We start from the raw sequence: 22,606 nt of genomic DNA on the forward strand, positions 1-22,606 counted from the left end.
ATGTACACTACTCTTAGAAAATTTGGGGTCAGTTAAATTTTTGTGACATTTTAGCCATGTGGAGTTATTTTTTATGATGGATGGATGCACTTTATTGGACTTCTATTGGACTATTGAATCCCAGCAGCCATCCTTTGCCATTATAAAGCTTGGAAAAGCCAGGATTTTTTTGTTTTTCATTTTTTGGGGTGAACTATCCCTTTGATCTTTCCTGAGCAGCAAATCTGAATATTAGAATGATTTCTGAAGGATCATGTGACTCTGAAGACTGGAGTAATGATGCTGAAAATACAGCTTTGCATCAAAGGAATAAATAGCATTTTAAAATATATTCAAAAAAAGAAAACTTATTTTAAATTGTAATAATATTTCACAGTATAAGGGTACTTACTGTATTCTTGAACAAATAAATGCGTTCCTGGCGATCATTTAAGCCTTGTTTTAAAAACATTAAAAAATCTGACCCCAGATTTTTAAACAGTATGTATTCTTAAAATGTTTTAATGTTAACCATAGTTTCTGCCATACTTTTATTACTAGTGTAAAACCATAGTAAACTGTACTAAGTCACACTAATCAGCTTTTATGTGTTAATGTGTGTGCAGTGTGAGAGCGACTTTGTAGTCCGCCGACTGTGTGAAGGAGATCTCAGTCGGCAGCCGTATGCGAAGCGGGAGTGCGGCCTTCTCTACAGTGACGTATTTGCTCCATGTCACAATGTGGTGAGCAGCTCTCCTCTGGGGTTTAACAACACTTTTGGCCAACAGATAAAAAGGCCATGTCTTACCCACAGCCACACACAGGCTGGCAGAGCATGAGACAGACACACACACTGTCTGCGATGAACCAGCTGATAGATAGAAGCCTGGAGACTGTTTGCCATTCAAAATATGGCCACTAGGGGGCTGCGTAGGTTTGAAAAGCTAGAACATTCCACCATTAACACATTCAGTCCTGAGTGTGTGTTGCATAACAAATTGTGTGTTCTTGACAGGCTAATTGAGGTTTTAGATAATGTTAGCCATATATTGTGTGTAACTCATCCTTGTGGTCCCTCAGGTGGATGTGACTTGGTTTTATAAGAACTGTCTAACGGACACCTGCAACTGCAACCGTGGGGGTGACTGTGAATGTCTGTGTACTAGCATTGCAGCATATGCACACAAATGCTGTCAAAATGGTATCACGGTGAACTGGAGATCCCCCACCGTGTGTCGTGAGTACAAGCACACATAAACTTTTGACCTGTTTGTGCTGTCTGTCATTGTAGGTTACTGGGTAAAAGACGAAAAGGGGTTTTCAAACTAAAGTTGAATTCAGCTTTAAATTAGAATTTATTTCGGTTTCTGTCATATAAAATTGTCAGGCATATTTAGAACCAGAATCATTAGATGACATTAAAAACTATTTAAGGATCACAGTGCAGCCCTAAAAACTATTAAACTGCATTTTAAATATTTACCAATCTTTGCCACTATCCTGAAAACCACTAGGTTGCACCCAAGATTTTTGTTTAAAATACAATGACATTTAGTATGAACTTATTTCTTTTCCTTTTATATATTTTTAAGTATAGGTCAGAATGAGTATGTTATTTCTTTTTTACATAAATATATATCTTATATGCTGGTTGAGGATGGAGCATTATTTCAACATCCATATTTTGAAATTTTATATCCATAAAAGTTGAGATATTAAAGCGGACATTGCTTACATTTAATATGCTTTCTTTGTATATCAAGTCACTTTTTTAAATTGAATCTGATGCAGACAAATGAGATGTCTTGTCTTTGACCCTAATTCTGTATGCATAGACAAACTAACATTTCTAATGCAAAACTAATCCAGCATTCAGTTTGTACTTTATTCACAACTGCTCCTCTTTGCTGTCAGGATCTATTTATTTAATCAGACTCTTTCAGTTGCAGATTTGTCACATTAAAAAACTTAAATGCACAGCTAGTGCTTTTTCATTCTGCTTTTTAAGCTGGTAATGTTGAAATAATGCATGCAGATGCATGATACAACCTGATTGCAACTAATATAAGTGTGTTTCTTTTAACAGCATATGACTGTGAATATTACAACCAAGGTAAGAATGATTTATTCTGTTTATTTGCCTAGAATACTACTGTAAGCACCAGAAGATCTTGCCCTAACCTTTTTTATGTATGTATGTTTGGTTAGAGCTGGGAGAGGGTCCATTCACTCTGTCCAGTGCAGAGCAGAATGACTCTGTATGTGTGTTTGGGGCGAATGTGAGCAGCGGTGAAGTGTTTCCCCTTCTGAGGACCAATGCTCAGCCCAGCACCATTTTCCACTTCATGATCACAACTGGACTATACAAGGACCGAGCTTCCAGTGAGCACATACTCTTCACTTCAACAGCAAAACAAAAAGCAAAACGAGTTGCAGAAGAAAAAGACTAAAACTAATATGCATCATACACATGCTTTAATGCTAAATACAATAATCTGGTGTTTTTTGGAGTGTATTATTTTGCATTAAATGCTGCTCCACACAAACTCCATCTTTGCAAACTTACGAGCTTAGTCGCTTATAGCATGCATTTGAAAATTTAACATTGCCAGCCACATTCCCAAATTTGTGATGAGAATCAAATCTGTTATCAAAATAAAATCTCTGTATTAAACATTTGAAAGCAAAGTAATTAAGACATAAATATTAATAATGTTATTTTACCGTTGCACTGTAAAATCCAACAATAACAATACTTATAATCTTTTTATTTTACAGTTTAAAAAAATAGGAGTTGCAATAGTTACATATTTCTTCATTCATTTGAAATATTTTAATTGAAATATTTTAAACAATATTTTTTTTATCATTATTTCATATTTTAGTTTTTGCTTTACAGTAGCATTATTGCAATAGTAATATTTATGGTTACACTATTTTAAGGTGTCCTTGTTACAGTGTAATTATACATTTAAGTCCTGAGTAATATTAATTATTAATATATGAATTTAGGGCTTGGCTAAGGGTTTTATTTGCATGTAATTATGCATAATTATTTTGTATTATAATAATGAGTGCATGTAACGTATAACAAGGGCACATTACAAATTGTTTACCATATTTCTTTATTTCTTTATTTATTATTATTATTATTATTATTATTATTATATAGCTATACTGAATGTCCTTGGCCGATCATATGTCTGCTTCTTATTAGACAACTGAACAAAATCGACCAGCCTATGAAAGAAAAAATATATATTTACATGTGGTTTACCTCTATAATTTATTTGAAAGCTGAATAGTAGCATCTACTGATGTTGTATTTGATATTTGCACTGCTTCAGGACTTCCTGTTGTCTCACTGGAGTCTGCAGAGAGGCCCAACTACTTTCTGTGTGTTACTGGGAACCGTGGGCTACGACTGGAACTCTGGCAGCCTGGGGAAGAGTTCCGACGTAAGGCCACCTTCATCCACCACCAGGGCCTGTGGTTACCTGGTCGAGCGTCCTTTGAGTTGCACAGTCAGAAGGGTGTCTTCCTCACTCTTTCTCATACACACGTGCGAGCTCAGAACTACGACCACTCGTATACCTTCAAAATCAGCAGCAGCTTTATCATTGAGGGTAAGACCGGTCTGCAAATATCTATATATCAAATATACTGTGCAAGTGTAATTTATCATCTTATCATCAGGCCCATATTACCTGCACTGATTGTGGAATGAAATTTAAATATAATGCAATGTATTAAACAGAGCAGAGACTGACACAGATTTCTGTGGATGCACGTCATATACTGTAACCTTGTTTGAAGTGCTTTCTCTTATGTCTCTAATGTTTATGATGGCTGTGTTCCTGCACTTTAGAGAGCAGTTTTTTGATCCCCTACCGCTTGATGTGTGAGTGGAAGTATCATGCATGTGCCAGTCCGTGTGTGAAAACATGCAACGACCTCGATGCAACACGCTGCCAGTTTTTACCTCCGTAAGATCATGTGCATATGCTAAAATTATAATTTATGTGACAGCTATTCAAAGGGTGCTTGCTAAGGCAGGTATTATACATTGTCATGTTTCGCTACAAAACCAAAAGAAAGATTTTTAGGAAATATAAGTCTTTAGTTCAGTGGTTCTCGACCACCAGGGCGCCTCAAGGATGTAAATGAATAAATTATTAATATTTTAAAATAATCAAACTAATCTGATTTAAAATGCTAAAAAACACACATGAAATCTAGATGTCAACTGAAATTTATTTTTATATAATATAATATAAATATAACAAATACTAAATGTAAAATAATTTTTTTTTAATTAAATTAACAACCTCAATGATGGTTGTTTTTAACAGTAGAACATAAAGTACAGTTCTTGAAACTCTTGATGTCACAGAATCAATCATGGTTAATTCATTTTCTTAAAATAAAAATCTAATAAAAATCTAATAAAAATCATCAATGTAGATAATGAGGACAAAAAAAAAAACATCTTGACATATTGTGACAATTTTGGGGTGAGTATGTACTTACTTGTCATTAAAATCATATCACAATGCATAAGAAAATGTTAACCAGGCTTCATGTTCTTTATGCAAAATCTAATATTATGAAGAAGACATGACCTAGACATATTGTTATGAGATTCACCCTCACAATTTCTTCAGAAAGTCTTTCATTCTCTGATCTGGTTTAGAGTTGAAGGTTGTTTTCCACGCTGTCCAAAGTCTATGCTGTTGGACGAAGTGACCAGGCGGTGTGTTTACAAAGAAGACTGTATGTGTGAAAGCATCATATGCATCACTTTCATCATCATCATATCTTTTATGAACATTTATGTACACTGTTCAATTTGTCTCAGCACTTGCATTGCTTCTTATGTTCTTGCAGGTGTGATACTATCTCCAACTCCGACTCCTTACATGTTTGTGACCCGATCAAACAGAACCACAGCGGCACCAACCTCTGCTCCTATAACCTCAACTACAACTACAAAAACTCCCTCCACAACAACAGCAACAGCAAGCACCGCTCCGAGCACAACTGCCAGTACTACAATCATAACTACACCTTTGGAAGCAGAGGATTTAATTGGCAGCCCAACTACACCCACATTACCACCAACCACACTCTCTTCAACTTTGGCCACCACCACCACCTCCACTGAAACTCCCACCACTCCCTCTCCACCAACCACAGAACCCCCTCCAGTCAGCACCGCCCCGCCCACCACCACAGCCACTACACAGCCCATAACAACACTTTATACCACTTTATCAACCTCAACTACAGAGGTGCCCACCACACCCGAGCCCACCACCGAACCAGAGACGACCTCGCTGACATCCACCGTCCCACTCGTTACAACCAGCACTGTCAGTACGACCGAGACCACAACGTCAGAACCGACTTCAACAACCATCACCGCAGAGACAACATCTGTCTCCACGATAACCGAGGAACCCTCAACTACTACAACAGCGGTCCCGACAACCTCTGAGATAATGCCTTCTCCCTCCCCTTCACCTGAGACAACAGGAATAACAACAGTGCTGCCTCCGTTCCTTCTACCCACAGGGCCCTGCACTGTAAGAGTGTCATTCTTATTAAATAGTTTCATTTTATAGTATTTGATTCAATTAATGGTAAAAAAAAATACTTTAAAGCTGCAGTAGGTAACTTATTAAAAATATATTTTTTACATATTTATTAAACCTGTCATTATGTCCTGACAGTAGAATATGAGACAGATAATCTGTGAAAAAATCAAGCTCCTCTGGCTCCTCCCAGTGGTTCTATTGCCATTTGCAGAAAGTCATCCGCTCCTGGTAAAAAACAACCAATCAGAGCTGTGGTCCGTAACTTTGTTTGTGTTCAAAATGTAGAAAAATGTATGTAATAAGCGAGTACACCATGAATCCATTTTCCAAACCGTGTTTTCAGCCTGTCCTGAATCACTAGGGTGCACCTATAATAAGTGTTTATATTCGGACTATTTTAGATTGCTTCAGCGGAGTAACCCAGTACCTTTGTGATTCTTCATAGACATAAACAGAGAGAAGTAGTTCCGGCTACAATGTTCTTCGGCAAGATGCAAGCAGTTCTGTTTATTAACCAGTAGAGCGTCAAAAGTTACCTAACGCAGCTTTAAATATGAAATTAAACAATGTTTTTAGTGTTCAGTTGAATGAATAATGGTCATAATACAAATACATTTAATGGACAAGACATCTTTCTTGTATTGTTATTGTTAACTAGACGTTAAATAATGTAAAATAATTTTCATTAATTTAAATAAAGCTGAAATTAAAAAAACGAATAAAATGAAAACTGGAAAAAATAGATTAGATTGGATAGAGTAGATTAGAGCTTTGTTTAATCAAAATATATTTAAAAAATACAAAACTATTAAAAATAACAAAAGCAGATGACACATCAATCTTGATCTCATGGGTTGAATTTGTTTGAATCGCTCTAATGGCTCACTTATTTGAATCAGAGAATCATTTGTTCATCATTTGTTGACTCAATCCTTGAATTTGAAGTCAATAAAATGAATAGAAATTAAAAATAAAACATGATGCTTGCTTGCTTGTATACCTGTGACTCATGAGACTAAAATTGGAATAATTAGTCAGTGATTGTTCAGGCAACTACTTGTAGTTAAAGATTTAGAATCAGAGAATTGTTCAAATCTAATTCCTAGTATTTCTGAGTGTTCTAAGAAAAATATTTTGCTATATAGTTTTGCTTTTGCTATGTTTTGATTCATCTTCCCTGAGATATCGGTGATGGATTCAACAGTACTGAGTGAGAGTTGACGTCTCCCGTTTCCCTCCCTCACATCTTTAAAATGAGTCATTAATCTACATAGGGTGAACACTTTTACCAGTCTTAATTCTTTCTGTTCTTGAGTCACTCCTACTTGCCAGGATGTTGATGCCCTGAGAGTAGAATCATGGATTAAGATGTAGAACAGTAAATAACTGTTAAATCTGTCTCAAAAACTCAAGAACAAAAACAGATAATTAATCATTGCAACTTACCTAAAATCATCCAGGGGTGCCTTATATAGTTTTTGATGGTGGAGGAGTTTATATGCTTTCTAACTTGTGAACGTCTCTGTTTTGTATCCATACAGCCTCCATATTCATTGCGTGTGGACGAGTGCAGTGAGTACATCTGCTTTAATGGACAGCTGATGCTGCATAATTCCTCTCAGCACTGCAGATACAACATCAGCCAGCCACAGTGCAACCTGCTGGGGACCCCGATCCAGACCAACACAGACCCCTGCTGCCCACTGTGGCAGTGCCCATGTAAGACAAACACACATGGCCATTCAGATATGCTCTAGATGAGAGGTGCTGTTGGCTTTGTTGTCAGTCTCCATCCTGCTTTAAAGATCTCGAGGATTTAAAACATCAGACGATAAAACTGCAGCACACGCTTATAATAAATAGAACATTATCGTGCATCGCTGTGGACACACGTTATCTTTATAGTTATTGTTCTTGGTTTGAACAGGCCTTATGTTTTCCATCTAATATTTATATTTAGTTTCAGTTACTAAAAAAATCTCTGATAAATTTTTCTTCAGAAACTCTTTATCATGTTTAAAGTTTGCCTGTGTTTGTCTTCTTTCAGGTCGCTGCTCTATAATCGCTGACCTGCGTGTGATCACGTTTGATGGGAATAATGTGGCTCTGTATGATATCGGTTCTTATATTCTGGTCCACCTGCCCAGAGAGAAAATAGTCGGCCACATTGAGAAATGCCCAACCAGTGAGGTAAACCCACACTAACACTCTACCATGAAGAAGTATGCTGTCTTTTATACATGCTTTTTACATTTTAATAAACACTTGACTTTTCCTTTCAGAGTGTGAACTACATCAGAAGACCTGTGAGTGTGTTATAAGCTTATTTATGTTCAAATTTGATCTATTATAATCATCCTTATGAGGATGAGAAGCTCATTTACTTTCTCTCTTCCTGTTAGACTCCCTCTGGTGGAACCTCTGGTCTGTGTTTTAAGAAACTGAACATTACAACTCTATCCTATCGAATTATGGTCAACCGCTTGGACCGGAAGGTAATGCTGGCAAGATTTAACCAGTTTTAGTCACGATGTTGTTCTAAACCAGGGATGTCCAAACTCATTCCTGAATGGCCGGTGTCCTTCAGAGTTTAGCTCCAACTTGCCTCAACACACCTGCCTGGAAGTTTCATGCAAAGTAAGACCTTAATTAGCTGGTTGAGGTGTGTTTAATTAGGGTTAGAGCTAAACTCTGCAGGACACCGGCCCTCCAGGACCTGATCTAAACACAACAACAAATAAATCTGTATTATTAGTAGCTATTAATTCAGCAGACATTACATAATTTAAAATTGTTTGCGGAGTAAAATCAAAGAAAATGGCAACCATTAAATTCTAATTTATTTAAAAGTCATTATTTCATGCATCTTGTGTCTCTGTTTAATCGTGACTCATAAACATGTTTGATCTGATACAGGTGTCGGTGAATCAGATCACGGCCCGGCTTCCTCTCACCAGACAGAACCTCCATATTGATGACACCGGGACCATGTACATCATTAAAACACCTAGTGGGATCAACATAAAGTGGTACCACAGCACTGGCATCATGGTCATACAGTACACGGTTCCTGATAACACCTCCACTAGGGGCCTCTGTGGTCAGTGTGTTGCATTTACATTACACGTAATATCCTACATTTCACAATATCACAATGACCCACCCTGTAAGATTTGTAAGTTAGTTTAATTCTAAAATATGTCACATTCTAGCACCTGAATGTGTTTTTCCATGTTGCTCTTATTAATTCAACAGCCTTTGGTCATTTGTGGTCATATAAGTGTGTGTGATGTATTTTGGTTTTTTCTCAGGATGTTGTGATGGTAATCCAGCTGATGACCTGCGGCTGCCCAACGGTACTGTGGTCTGGGATGTTGAGGACATCCCAGTGTTCCTGCACGGATGGATGGTGGATACGTCAGAGGAGACAGATTACTTCCGCAGAGTGGGAGACAACTGCACCACCGGCAACTGCTCCAAATGTTTCACCATGCTCAACCAGAGACCTTTCTCTACATGTCACCACAAGGTACCACACACAAGCTTGAATACATATTCATGTGCAAACATGCCACTTACATCCATTGCACAAGCTGTTTGTAAATACTGGTGTTTAACATTAGCTATAAAATCATAGTTAGCTTTTACCTATACATATTGATATACATTTCGATATACATAATTTGACCCATATATTGTATTAACCCCTTATAAAGGGGTTGTTTTAAACTATGTAAACTATTACAGATCATTTACATTAATTCACTAAATTAAAAATGAATATTAGATCAAGGAAAAAAAATGATTTAACTGCAATTGATTTAAAACTTAAACTGCAATAGAAGTTAATAAAACCTAAATGAAAGCAAGAATAAGATTGAAGTTGAAAAAGTTGGAAAGTTAAAGTACTAAAATAAATCAAAACAAAATAGTAGCATAAAACAAAATTACTGAAGCAAATAAATTTAGATGAAACTTGAAATCTAAAATAAAAGCTAATTCAAGTTATTAATAAATACTATAATTGTATATAAATAGTACTGAAACAACACTGATTTTACCTAATATTTGGGGAAATCTCGAGAAATTTCATCCCCACTGGCTTGTGAAAGTTCAAGCTTACCTTACACGTGACCATTTTATCATGGATTATTCTTCCTAAGGTTTCTCCAGAACACTTCTGTGATAAGATATGGGCTGGTGACCTACATTATAAAGAGCATGAGTGTGACTTCCTGGCTGCTTATGTGGCCATTTGTTACACGCATCAGATCTGCTTCAGCTGGAGGAAAAGCAACTTCTGTCGTGAGTGTGTTCACAGATACTGTTTAGATGCATTTTCATAAAGGCTTTTGCTTAAATGCTTCACTTTTGACTGGTAGCATATTTATTCACTTTTGCGTATTTGAATGTCTTTGTACACGCAGCACTCAAATGTCCTCCTGGTAAAGACTACAAACCCTGTGTGAATACATGCAAGACTCGAACATGCCAAAACCGAGATTACTACGAGGAGAGCACCTGTTCTTCTATCAGAGAGGAGTGTGTGTGTAAAAGCAGCACCATCCTGCACCGAGCAGACTCTGCCTTCTGTGTCACCGAGGAGCAGTGCGGTGAGAATGCCACACACTATGTGTTTGCATGCATGCTAAATAAAGTGCTGTTTGCTTTAATGGCCTGTTATTTCCATGTGATCAGTGTGTACGGATAACGATGGTGCTCCACGCGCCCCGGGTGAGGTGTGGAACGGCTCTCTGCGTGGCTGCTGTCTGTTCAAGTGTCTGGAGAATGGTAGTGTGGTTCCTGTGGAACCCGAGTGCAGTTATGATCCTGCCCCGCTGTGTGAGAGGGAGGGAGAGTATGCAGTCGATGTGCTGGAGGAAGGAGTCTGCTGTCCTAAGAAGATTTGTGGTATAAACACACATGGATGTATACTGCACAAATCCATCCTGGCATCATTGATAATAATAAAACATGTTTCTTGAGCAGCAAATCAGCATATTAGAATGATTTCTGAAGGACGGTGTGACACTGAGACTGGAGTAATGATGCTGGAAATGCAGCTTTGCATCATAGGAATTAATTGCTTATTAAAATGTATTACTATAGAAAACAATTATTTTATAAAATAAAAAAAATCTTAATTTGAAATATGCAAAACATTTATATTTTTTCTTTCTGTTTAAAAATTGTGCATCCTGTTTGTTTGCCCCCTTTCTCCTCTCAAATATGTTTATTTATTTTATTTCCCCGTTTTTTTGTTCTTGCCATCAATATGGCCTTAGATGCAAAACAAATCACAAATCAGAAATGCACATTAAAAATGTACAGTATTTTTGCTTCAAGAAAATGAACCAAAATGTTCTTGACTAATGCTTGTGTGTTTGTGTGTAGAATGTAACCTCACCATCTGTCAGAGTGAAGTGCCCAGCTGTGAGAATGGAGACAAGCTGGTGATTGGCTACAGCGCTCTGTCTTGCTGTCCCGAATACAGATGTGGTAAGAGCTCACGTAATCCTTACTCTGATTGGCTGTGTATTTGGTCATTGGACAAAGGTCAGTCTTCTGATTGGTCTCTACTAGAATGTGATCCGCTGGCATGCCAGAGTGTTCCTGCCCCGCTCTGCAGAGAAGATCAATTCCTGGTGGAGGTCAGAGGGGCACACGCTTGCTGCTACAGCTACATGTGTGGTAATAATATCTTAGAAATACTTGAATTCTACAGCTGACATTCTCATCTCTGTGCTCACAATACATTCATTTATATATTCAATTATAAATAATAATAGAATAATAATAAGAATGTTATGTTATATACACTTATATAATTTAGTACTAAAATCTAAGCTTTTGATAATACATAATGTTTTTAATAAAGGTAATTAATAATATCAAACTTATATCAAACTATTTAAAAACGTAATTATCAATAACTAAAATTCCAAGTGTGCTTTATTTGTGTACTATTTTTAAGCATGTATGTATAATTCTAAATATAGATGATTTTAAATATACAAAGGTACAGAAAATACACATTATGATGCATATAATACACATAAAGTGTGTTTCTGTGTTTCTTCACACACACACACACACACACACACAGAGTACCCTGCAAAGTCTTAGGCCACTAGTATTTTCACCAAAAAAAAAAAAAAAAACACACACATTAATTTTGCCATTAACTGTAATAATCCAGTGAGATTTTTGTTTGCACATGGAGTCTGACAACAACCAGTGCTCCACACAGAGATCTGATCTGATCATCATCAGTCTGTCTGAAATAACATGAAGAAACAGAACAAACTGAGACAGACTCAATCCATAAGAACTGTGGCAATGTCTCCAGGAAACCTAGAAAGCTACAGTACTGTTAAAAGTTTTAGGCACTTATGTAAAAATGCTATAAAGTGAGGGTGAAGAGTGAAGTGCTTTAAAAAATAATGTCATAAATACATTTTATTTAACAATTAACTAAATCAAATCAACATTTTGTGTGACCACACTTAGCATTTAAAAAAGCTTTTGTCCTAGGTGCACTTTTGTTTTTCAGGTAGCTTTACAAGTAGGTTTCTTGTAGCATCTTTGAGACGTTGCCACAGTTCTTCTGGATTGAGTCTGTCTCAGTTTGTTCTGTTTCTTCATGTTATTTCAGACAGATTGATGATGATGTTGATCAGATCTTTGTGTGGAGCATTGGCTGTTGTCAGACTCCTTATGCAAAAATAAAAATGTCCCTGGATTATTACATTTGATGGCAAAAATAATGTTTGGAAATTTAAAATGATATTTCCTATTAACACACTACAGCAAAAGATAATAATAATAACTGACTTAAAAAAAAAAAATGTTGTTGGTGAAAATACTAATGAACTAAGACTTTTGCATTGTATTCTATACACAGTATTTATAATTTATAATTTACTAAAACTTAAGCACCTTAGCTTGAGACAAAGCATGATTTAAAATAATTATAATTAATAATTGTGTAATGTTTGAAGCCAGTATTTAAAAATTAATTATATATAAATTCAATGTACTGTATATAAATACACAAAGATCTAAAATTATGTATAATGCTTCAAAGTATACATTATAATGTAAAAAAAAATACATAAAATGCTCTATAAATGTTATTCTTCTTTGATATTATTATGGCATGCTATAGTAATAATTTGCACATGTTTTGCAGTGTGTGAGTCCTGTATTGACCCTGTACCTGTGTGTCTGCCTGGAGAGATACTGGCTGTGGATGTGAACACCACTAATCACTGCTGTCCACATTATCATTGTGGTAGTTATAACACACACACACACACAGCAATTACTGTCCTGAAGTGCCCAGTCACTTTGTGTTTCATAATCAAAGGAGAAACTGTCTGTGTCGTGATCTTTCAGTGTGTGATAGGAGTCTGTGTCCTGAGCCCAGTGTGAGCTGTGCTCCTGGAGCTGTGCTGGTGAAGAGACCCGCGCCGGACAGCTGCTGCCCAGAGACACACTGCGGTACTGGACACACACACACTTACCTAGATATCTGAACAGTGCCTTCCCTCTGACTTCTTTTTGATTTGAAGAAAACCAGGTTCATTCTACTTATTATAGAATAACCCTTACTCAAACTCTCAAATTCAGGCAATTTGTTTTGTCCCTTTATGTACTATTGTTCCTTCTGTGGATGCTTTTTTCAACAGTTCTCTCGTAAATATAGCTAAACTTATACAAGTACACAGATACAGAAATATTACACTAAAAAGTACCATGCCATTACTGTGAGTACAGTGTAAATCACATGATAATCATCAATAGTCTGTAAGATTTTTTTAAGTGCTTGTTATTATTGTTTAGCAAGGATTCATAAATTGATAAAAAGTTACAGTAAAGACATAAAATTTCTATTATATTCATCAACTTTCTATTTGTCAAAAAAAAAAAAAAAACTGAAAGCACAACTGTTTTCAACATTTATAATAATACAAACATTTTTCCTTGAGCAGCAAATCATGTGACACTGAAGACTGCAGTAATGATGCTGAAAATTCAGCTTTGATCACAGGAATAAATTATTTGTACAAATAAATGTAAATAGAGAATGAATGATATTTCACAACAAAAATATATGCAGCCTTGATGAATCCAATAGTTCATGAAATTCCATTTAATGACATCACTTTTAAATGTTATACTGATACACAGTTACATTTGTAACATCTGTTGTTTTTAGAATGTCAGTGTCACAACGTTACACTTCCTGTCTGCACTGTGGTGAGTGTTCTAAAATGTATTCTGTTTGTGTGAATACTGTGTATATAGTGCATTTGGTTGCCATAGTGAATTCTCCTGTAACCACCGTATTACACCGTGACCTTTGTGTTAAAGGGTGAAGTGAGAGAGGAGGAACCAGACGCCGGCGGCCCGTGTGGATGCCCACTGTATCACTGCAGTAAGAATCAAACAAACACTCACACTTTCCAAATCGACCTCACTATTCAATGAAACTGAAACGTGTTTATGTGTCTGTGTGTATGTGTGTGTGTGTAGAGAAGGCAGAAGTCTGTCTGTTTCAGGGCGTGACGATATTGAACCCGGGTCAGTCTATGGTGCAGTACTTTGAGGGGGAGCTGTGTTACACCGTTCAGTGCCTCACACATAAAGACCCCAGCACCGGGTTCTACGCCATGGAGGTCACCACTGCCAACTGCTCTGAGAAGTGTGAACCTGTAAGTCACATGACTAATTCAGCTTTCATTAATATGTATTAACAGATACTTCCCCGTGATTTTCCATGAAATTAATTAACATTTAAAAGGCACACATCATGTACAAATCAATGTACAAATATAGACTTAGGTTAGTCAATCATAACAGAGGTGATCTACATACTGTATAGATAACTCAGAGAGGAAGTGGAAGACAATCATGTAAAATTTAATTATAGATGGTTTTTGATTCAAAAGTCTATATTATGGCCCATTTATATATTATATTATATTATATTATATTATATTATATTATATTATATTATATTATATTATATTATATTATATTGTTTTCCCAATATTATGTGAATTATATGTCTTTATTTATTTATTTTAATTAATATTTAGTTTTATATTTTTGTAACTACAGTATCAGGTTTATGTCCCATCATCTGATCCACATGTGTGCTGTGGCTCCTGCAAAAACATCTCATGCTCATATCCCAGTGAAAATGGGACTACAGAAGTATTTATGGTAATTTTTTCTCACTGTCTGATCCTTTTTGTTGATCTTGTAAAGCCTGACATATATATCAAATAATGATCTATGTGCATATACGTTTTTGTTGAGTATCATATTTGACACATCAGGCTTTTATGGCACATGTGATAGAGGAGAAAAATATGGAGCTCATTCTTGAGGAGGGAAAAAAAACATTATTTGGTACAGTTGCTGATATTCATGACCATAAAATATAAAAAGAAAGAAAGAAATTCAGCTTTTAATGTGAATTTAGTGAGCTCTTTATAACAGTACAGCAGACTACTCTCATAAATCGCATATAAATAGTAGTTGTTGTCACTCTATATCTTGCAATAATATGTCTCATTGGATCATTTTAAGATAATATTTTATTATTTTATTTATTAATGCTTAGTTTTATGATCATATCAAATACAAAGATAATTGACAAATGTACAAATAAACATTCCTCGAAAGTCAAAAGGCTAATATTAATGATTTGATACATTTAATCATAATGAACCTAAGTTGCTTCAGTCTAGTAATTTTTCATCTTATATAAAATCCATTATATATCGCTGTAAATAATACTACAATCTAAAAGTGATTTTTAAATAAAGATTTCACAGCCAAAAAAATGTGAACCCTGAAGTTTTTACAATTATATACTACAGGTCCTTTTACATGCTAATAAAAAGTATAAACCATGTACAGATTTTGATCATGTTTATAATTTAGAGTCCATAGAAATTTGCATATTGAATGTGATCCAGTAGGTTGTAAAGGGTTAATGTAATCTTAAACATATCCTTAAAAAAAAATCTTTTTTTGTGAACAATTTCCTCTTAGAGGAGGTGCACAAATGGATGTTTTGTCAGATTTGCTGAGGGCATTTTTCAGCAAATTTATCCACAAAAGTATTGCTGCTGTAGGTCAAAAACACACACACAAAACCGCGTCATTGTTTTCAGGAAATACAAAAAGGCTGAGCCTCCGATGCATTAATCTGAGAGTGTATTTTGATGTGGTTGGCAGGCAGGAAGCTCATGGGTGGCTAACTGCACGCGCTTTGACTGTATGGAGACGGCGGTTGGCGCAGTAGTTCTGGCCTCTGGAGTGGTCTGTCCTCCTTTCAATGACACAGAATGTATTCAGGTCTGACTGAAATCAGTGCATTCCTTCAGCTTTTTTGTAACAGTTTGTGCTGTTGTGCTTCTAACCTCAGTGCTTTGTGTTTCAGAATGGAGGCGTAGTTCAGACGTATGTGGACGGTTGCTGTAAGACATGTGAGTATGTGTTTCTGGGGCTGGCTGTGCTTTCTGGGAACGCTGGGGGCTGTTTGGAACAGCATGACGGTGAAGCAGTGCTGGGCTTTACTAGCTGCTGGTTGCGTTTTGGTTAGATCCTGGGGAAAAATGAGCACTGCTGTACACGTCTCAAAGGGCTCTTTCATTCTTTTCTTCCAGTTTCAATTTCATGCGCTTTTCCTTGTTCTCAATCCCTCAATGATTTTATATGCCGTGATCTGGGGAGAAATTTGTATTTCAGCACGAAACAAAATACTTACAGGGTTTTTTGTGATGGAATACTAATGAAAGCCAGATAGTTTTAATGTTGTCCTCTCTATGTGTTCTTTGTCTTCTGTGTAATCTGTGGCTCGGACTGGATTTTATGCTAAGGGATTGGTGTTTGTGGTTTTTAGCTGCCGCTTGTCAAAGCTTGGTGCTTTACATACAGAATAAACAGGTTCAGATGAATAACTTTAGCAGATCTTGAATGATAACAACATTAGTAAAGCAATCAGACTCAGTATGTACAGAAATAACTTATGTTTCAGTTACTAAAATAGGTTTTTCAGTGGCCCATGGTCCAGTTTTTATTAACGAAATCAAATTATATTTATACAAAATCTGGGTTTCCATAGTACAATAAATACAATAAAATCTCACAATAAAATCTAAAAACAAGATACGGAAACATGATGAACATTTTTGTAGTCAATATTCGAATTTGTTTAAATTATTGTTAAAAATCCTTATCCAGTTGTTTTTAATGACTACTAAAAAAAAGAATTGAAAAGTCATGGGAATGAATGGGTTAAAAGGTGTGGGCACCCTATATATTGGTCTATTACTAATAATAAAAAAAACATTAAAAAAACAAACATTTTTTATGTTATGTTGTGCTGTTTATGATCTAGGATTCTTTGATTAATAGGAGGTAAAAACAGCATTTATTTGAAATGGAAATATTTGTATCATTATGAAAGTCTTTAGTTTAGATAAATGTAATGCATATTTGCTGAATAAAAGAGAATAAAAAAAAGAAAAAATATCTTACTGATCCCAAAACTTTTGAATAGCAGTGCATGCATTTTTTAATTTTTGTGAAAGCACATTGGAAAATGCTGCATGAATCTGTTCTTAATAAAATCTTCGATAAGAGCCAGTGGTCTTGGCATGGCATGCTAGAGGGATACAGGGGTGATTTTAAGGAAAAGCTCAACATGTCTGGGATCTGCCTTTGCTGGCTATGTGCTATATTTGCTTCCAACAAACTGGTATGTATTTTTTGTTTAAGTGGTGGTCTGTGCATCTTTTTACGCTTGAGGGCACTTGAGGGCACAGGTTTGTGTGTATTCACATTGGTTTGGGGGCTCTTGCATTTGTGCTGCGTGCTGGAAGCTTTACAAGCGACTTCAACCATTGAACTTGTTATGGACTTGTGAGTTTGTGAACCTGCCCCTGTGTGTTTCTCAGGTGCTGGACTTGGTTTGTTGCCTTTTTCCGTTAGTCCAGTAACACCCACTGCTAGTACTAACTGTGATACAGGTACTCACTCATCTACTGAATTAACTTGATCTGTGTCTCATAACATTGTGTGTTTTGAAGAAAATATTTGACACCTGTCTCTTTCAGTCTTGCCGTTATTTTCTTTTAGTTTGAGTGACCTGAAGTGTGTGAGACTTTTGGCCTGTAATAGGAAGTCACTTCTGTTTCAGTCCCTTACACTGTTTTTTATTTTATTTTTTTGCGAAAAAATAAATAAATAATAATTTTAAAGAATGTTCATACTTTGGCTGCAAAAACTTATTTTTTTTTAATGAAATATATATTTTTCATATTTATTTTTTAAAATAGGCTTATTTTTTTTCACTTGATTTTACTAATAACGTCTTATTGCACTGAAATGTAATCAACTGTTTTATTTATAAAAGTATTTGTAATCTTATTTTAATAATGATTAGTTTTAATAGTTTTGGGGGAGGGGCTTGACAACATAATGAACTATAGTGAACTGTCATTGTCTGGGAGAACAATACTTACACATGAACGTCCGTTTAACATTCAAACACAGACACAACTGTTTTGTGAACAAACTCATCCGCTTCCCTTCCACCATCTCAAACACGGCTGTGAAGTCTTGACTTTTCTGTTGAAACCCCTGATAAATCTTCCAAACCTGTTCTCCATTTCAACCCACAGACTCTCTGTCAGAATTAATGACCCAGAAATGATACTCACACTGTCCTCAAAAGGGTTAAATGAGTTTAATTTTATCATTGTTATTCAAAAAAAAAAAAAAAAAAATATATATATATATATATATATATATATATATATATATATATATATATATTATGAGTGAAAAGTTCAGTTCTCAGTGGTCCCACTTAATCATTGTCAGACAAATGTCACCATGGTAACTAACATGTCAATCAAGCGGAGCCCCCAAGGTGCAGCAATAATAGTCACTGAGCCTGTTAGTGTGTTGTGTGTGTGTGTTTGACTCGTTGTTATAGCCACATTTAAAAAGATTACACTGCACTTGGTTTAGCTGTCAAAACAGACCTCAGCTGACGAAGTATCATAGATGAATTTTGTGAAAATTGTGCAGCTGTATTACTACCAAACATCATTAAGCTCTTTCACATGTATTTTCTTTTTCAATAATGAACATGAAATTTCTTAATGTCTAATTGCATGTTCCTGATCTTATTGCACATTCTTCCATATATATGTATAGTAGGTATATGCAACCTTTCTGAAATCAATATTTTAAAATGTAATAGCAGTTAATATAATATTACAGCAGTAATTTGAAATAATACTAGTCAAGATGAATAAAAAATGTCCTGTTGACAGGTTTTCTAATTTTATTTTTTAATAAAAACACATTAATTTTTTTCTTCAACAGTGTTCCATTACAGTAGTACATTGGCTTCTAAATATTGTTTGAAGTTGATTTAAAACAAATAATGTCATGTTTGTGTTTATTTGTAAGTCTCATAGTTTGTGTGTGTGTGTGTGTGTGTGTGTGTGTGTGTGTGTGTGTGTGTAGGCAAAGAAGATGGCAAAACCTGTAAGAGAGTCGCCATCAGGACCACCATCAGAAAAGATGACTGTAGAAGTAATGCACCTGTAAGTGTAAAAAAAAGAAAAAGAAGAGGATATTCTGCTTCTGTTGTATTTTGTATTTGGGACTATTCTCTATTCCTTTTCTGCTCTATTTTTGTTATTTCTGAAATACAGCAGGATTGAGTACAGTTTTTCTTCTGGAATATGAATTGTTAGCTTTCATGTCTCTTTATTTTTCTCTTCAGGTGACTGTGTACTCGTGTGATGGAAAATGTCCATCTGCCACCATCTTCAACTTTAACATTAACAGTCATGCACGTTTCTGCAAGTGCTGTCGTGAGAACAGCCTCCAAAACCGTATCATTCAGCTATACTGCACTCGAAACGCCACTACGGTGGACTATTACTACCAGGAGCCAATGGACTGCTCCTGCCAGTGGAACTGATTCCTTGTGGACTGTGTGCAGTAACGTTAAGATCTCACTGAGAGCACTAGCTTGATGCAGACAGGCCCGAATCCAACTGCATATCGCTGTATCTGATGTGTCTTAAAATCTATAATTTATCTGCAAAGAACAGTAGGTTAATCAAACATTTATTCAAATAAGAACAACAAACTGCTGTTAAATTGGTATATTGTTTAGATTTTAGTATTAACATTTGTTAAGTGATGAAATGACATGGGGAAGAGTATTATTAGAATCAATATTTAGTATTTAACATTTTAAATACATTTATACATTGTAAAACCAGATGCTTTGTTTGTGCTTTTCTAACAAAAAAGTGTTTCTTATTAAAAAAAATTATTACAGAGACAATAAACATGCCAGTCTCAAGCCCCGTTCACATCATGATAAAGATATCTGTAGCAATAACTATATTAGCGTCCTCACCAACACAAATTTCAATATTATGTCAATTATTAGCATGCTTAGCATTTTTGTCATCCTCCATCTAAATGCTAAAGCTCATCAAAACAGCATGGAGTCTGACTGGATGTCAATGTTTTTATCGTTCATCATTCTGCAAAACTTTATCGTTAGACATTGTCTTTTGTGTAAACAGGCCTTTGGCATTTGATATTTAAAGAGAAATCTCACCGTTGCTTGACAGGCGCATATTCACACTTGTTGATGTCCATCTGTATAAAAACATGACGTGATGAACTTGAATTTCCATACAATAGCCATAATGCCAAACATATGATTTCTGCTGCAAGTGAACTGAATTGTATAAGCATAGCATATAGTAAACTACCTATAAACCTGCATGTTATTGTCACAGTTTTTTAAATAATAAAATAAACATACAAAAAAAAAAACAATTTGTCCATATGCACTGAACAAATCAATCATTTAATTGATTTACCAAGCTATTTTGTAATATCCCGTTCAATTTGCCACATATTAGTAGTCACGAAATACTAATTAATAACTTATTCTTAAGAGCTATTATAAATAGTTTTGAGTTTTGAGAGGCAGGGGAGGCATGTCCTCAAGGAATGTGGGGTATTTTTGAAATGCTCTTATGACCACAAAGACTGCTGCTGAAGTTAGACTGACCAAACTATTATAGTGTAGGTTATTATTACACTGTAAGCTGCGAGGCTAAACACATGAGTGTTTTGCTTTAAGGATTTGGTGTCATCTATGGACACTGGAATTATGGATCAAACTTCACGGACAAAGCTCTAGTATTGTTTTGGCAACTTCTACACTTAACAGGTAATCATTTATTCAAACTGTTATTGGATTGCATCATATTCACGTTAAGGAAAATGAATCTTCTGTGAAGGAAAATGATATATGGCTTTCTGAGAGTTAAAGAGTTATGTAAATAAATGCTGTTTTTGTTAGAAACTTTCTAAGATGGAATAGATCTTTAGAAAAACTATTAGGCCCTGTTTGCTTTTTTTATGTGCTATTATTCATTAATGCATGTTATTCCAAAGAGAAGATGTTTGTCTTTGCAATCTTTTATCACAATCTAGTACTTGCTTCGCATCTGAAATGCCTTTCCTTTTCAGTTGACGTCATATAGTCCAGAAATAATGTAAATTAATTGCCCATTTTTATTTTGGTCATTGTTCTAAGCAATGCAGCCTCGTTTTATACCAGTATTCCATTCAGAGTTTCAAATATCCACAGACAGAAAGTGAATTCCACTGGTTTGATGGCTGTACCTACAACTTATTTTGAAATGACATCATCGCTTGCATCCAATCAAACGGCTGTGTTGCACTGCTGACGAATGGGACTGGAGCAGGATACTTCTTCACTGCTTTCCTGTGTGACCTGCAGCTTCCTGAATGAAGTGTATGAAGGAGCGAGATACAGAGTGTAGTTACTTTCACTGCGATAAGTTGGATATGATTTACACAAGCAGGACTTGTTCCTCGATCAACCTCCACTGTTGTTCCTGGAAAAAGAGCTTGGGTTGAATTCAGGACTGATCGGGTTGATATGAATGTTGTTCCTGGATCAACAAAGCATTTTGATCCAGGAATATGTCCTGTTTTGATAAATCAAGCTGAGCAATAAGTATTGCTTGGTCAGGACTGAGCATTTTCAGAGAAATGACCAGAGAAAAGCCGTATTGCTCAGGGGTTTCAATTTATAAAATTAGTCTCTAATGTTTCTCCATTAATTGAAACCAAGCTGATGTTAATTAAAATATACATTTTACTTGAAAAAAATTAGCTAATTAGTTAAAATTGTAATCAAAAATGACTAAAATGAAATAAAAATAAAGCTAACTTAATATAAATTACAAACAAAAAGTTTTTAAAAGCACATCATAAAGTTACTAAACCTAAACATTACTTGTTAGGTTGTTACTAAACAACCTAATGCAAAGTATTAACAAAATAAAAACTAAATTAAATTAAAGTGATGTAAATAGCATAGCTCAGATCATTTTATTTTACAAGATTTGGATGAGAAATTTTGTGATTTTACTGTAGGCTTTATTATCTATGTAGCATATTTTAAGAGTGTTTAGATCTTTTTTTATGAAACTCTAGAAAATATACATGAGATTACTGGGATCATTTCCTCTGGAGACTAAAAGTAATAAGTAAAAGTTTTTTTTCATTTCATCATTTACTGACCCTCATGTGATTCCAGACCTGTATGAATTTGTTTTATACTTTTGAACATGAAAGAAGATATTTTGAAGAACAGTGTTAACCAAACAGTTGCTGCTACCCATCTAGTATGTTTGAGAAAGAAATTGAGAAGCAGCAGGCCAAAATGACACGTTCAGCTCATCTCTGAGTCTGTGTTTTGCAGCATGGACTGCTGGGTAATAGTACACTGTGATTTCTGCACCGAAGGAGCCACTTGGAAGGACACTTCTAAACATTTAAATCACACATGGGACACTCCATGGTTTTGTGTACTTTCACAGATCACCACAAGACTACTGGTGCACATGAAATGTGCCATTTGAAGG

At 35.4% G+C, this 22,606-nt stretch overlaps 1 protein-coding gene across 1 annotated transcript in view; it reads left to right on the top strand.

The window, feature by feature from the left end:
- The window catches only part of LOC127934094 (otogelin-like protein), a 33,956-nt gene extending 13,502 nt beyond the window's left edge, over positions 1 to 20,454 (top strand). The window contains exons 26-55 of the mRNA XM_052531269.1: positions 606 to 722; positions 1,060 to 1,216; positions 2,066 to 2,092; positions 2,188 to 2,361; positions 3,327 to 3,605; positions 3,848 to 3,965; positions 4,673 to 4,752; positions 4,867 to 5,564; positions 7,118 to 7,295; positions 7,624 to 7,766; positions 7,859 to 7,882; positions 7,979 to 8,071; positions 8,493 to 8,676; positions 8,888 to 9,105; positions 9,740 to 9,881; positions 10,004 to 10,189; positions 10,275 to 10,487; positions 10,971 to 11,075; positions 11,160 to 11,267; positions 12,769 to 12,870; positions 12,975 to 13,079; positions 13,798 to 13,838; positions 13,953 to 14,016; positions 14,115 to 14,293; positions 14,703 to 14,807; positions 15,831 to 15,950; positions 16,036 to 16,081; positions 17,555 to 17,626; positions 19,137 to 19,216; positions 19,399 to 20,454. Coding sequence (XP_052387229.1) covers positions 606 to 722; positions 1,060 to 1,216; positions 2,066 to 2,092; positions 2,188 to 2,361; positions 3,327 to 3,605; positions 3,848 to 3,965; positions 4,673 to 4,752; positions 4,867 to 5,564; positions 7,118 to 7,295; positions 7,624 to 7,766; positions 7,859 to 7,882; positions 7,979 to 8,071; positions 8,493 to 8,676; positions 8,888 to 9,105; positions 9,740 to 9,881; positions 10,004 to 10,189; positions 10,275 to 10,487; positions 10,971 to 11,075; positions 11,160 to 11,267; positions 12,769 to 12,870; positions 12,975 to 13,079; positions 13,798 to 13,838; positions 13,953 to 14,016; positions 14,115 to 14,293; positions 14,703 to 14,807; positions 15,831 to 15,950; positions 16,036 to 16,081; positions 17,555 to 17,626; positions 19,137 to 19,216; positions 19,399 to 19,599 — 4,359 coding nt within the window. The 3' untranslated portion in view covers positions 19,600 to 20,454. The remainder of the gene's footprint in view (positions 1 to 605; positions 723 to 1,059; positions 1,217 to 2,065; positions 2,093 to 2,187; positions 2,362 to 3,326; positions 3,606 to 3,847; positions 3,966 to 4,672; positions 4,753 to 4,866; positions 5,565 to 7,117; positions 7,296 to 7,623; positions 7,767 to 7,858; positions 7,883 to 7,978; positions 8,072 to 8,492; positions 8,677 to 8,887; positions 9,106 to 9,739; positions 9,882 to 10,003; positions 10,190 to 10,274; positions 10,488 to 10,970; positions 11,076 to 11,159; positions 11,268 to 12,768; positions 12,871 to 12,974; positions 13,080 to 13,797; positions 13,839 to 13,952; positions 14,017 to 14,114; positions 14,294 to 14,702; positions 14,808 to 15,830; positions 15,951 to 16,035; positions 16,082 to 17,554; positions 17,627 to 19,136; positions 19,217 to 19,398) is intronic.
- The last annotated feature ends 2,152 nt before the right edge of the window (positions 20,455 to 22,606 follow it).

The sequence above is a fragment of the Carassius gibelio genome, chromosome A18 (assembly GCF_023724105.1).
Source record: "Carassius gibelio isolate Cgi1373 ecotype wild population from Czech Republic chromosome A18, carGib1.2-hapl.c, whole genome shotgun sequence".
Taxonomy (NCBI): Eukaryota; Metazoa; Chordata; class Actinopteri; order Cypriniformes; family Cyprinidae; genus Carassius; species Carassius gibelio.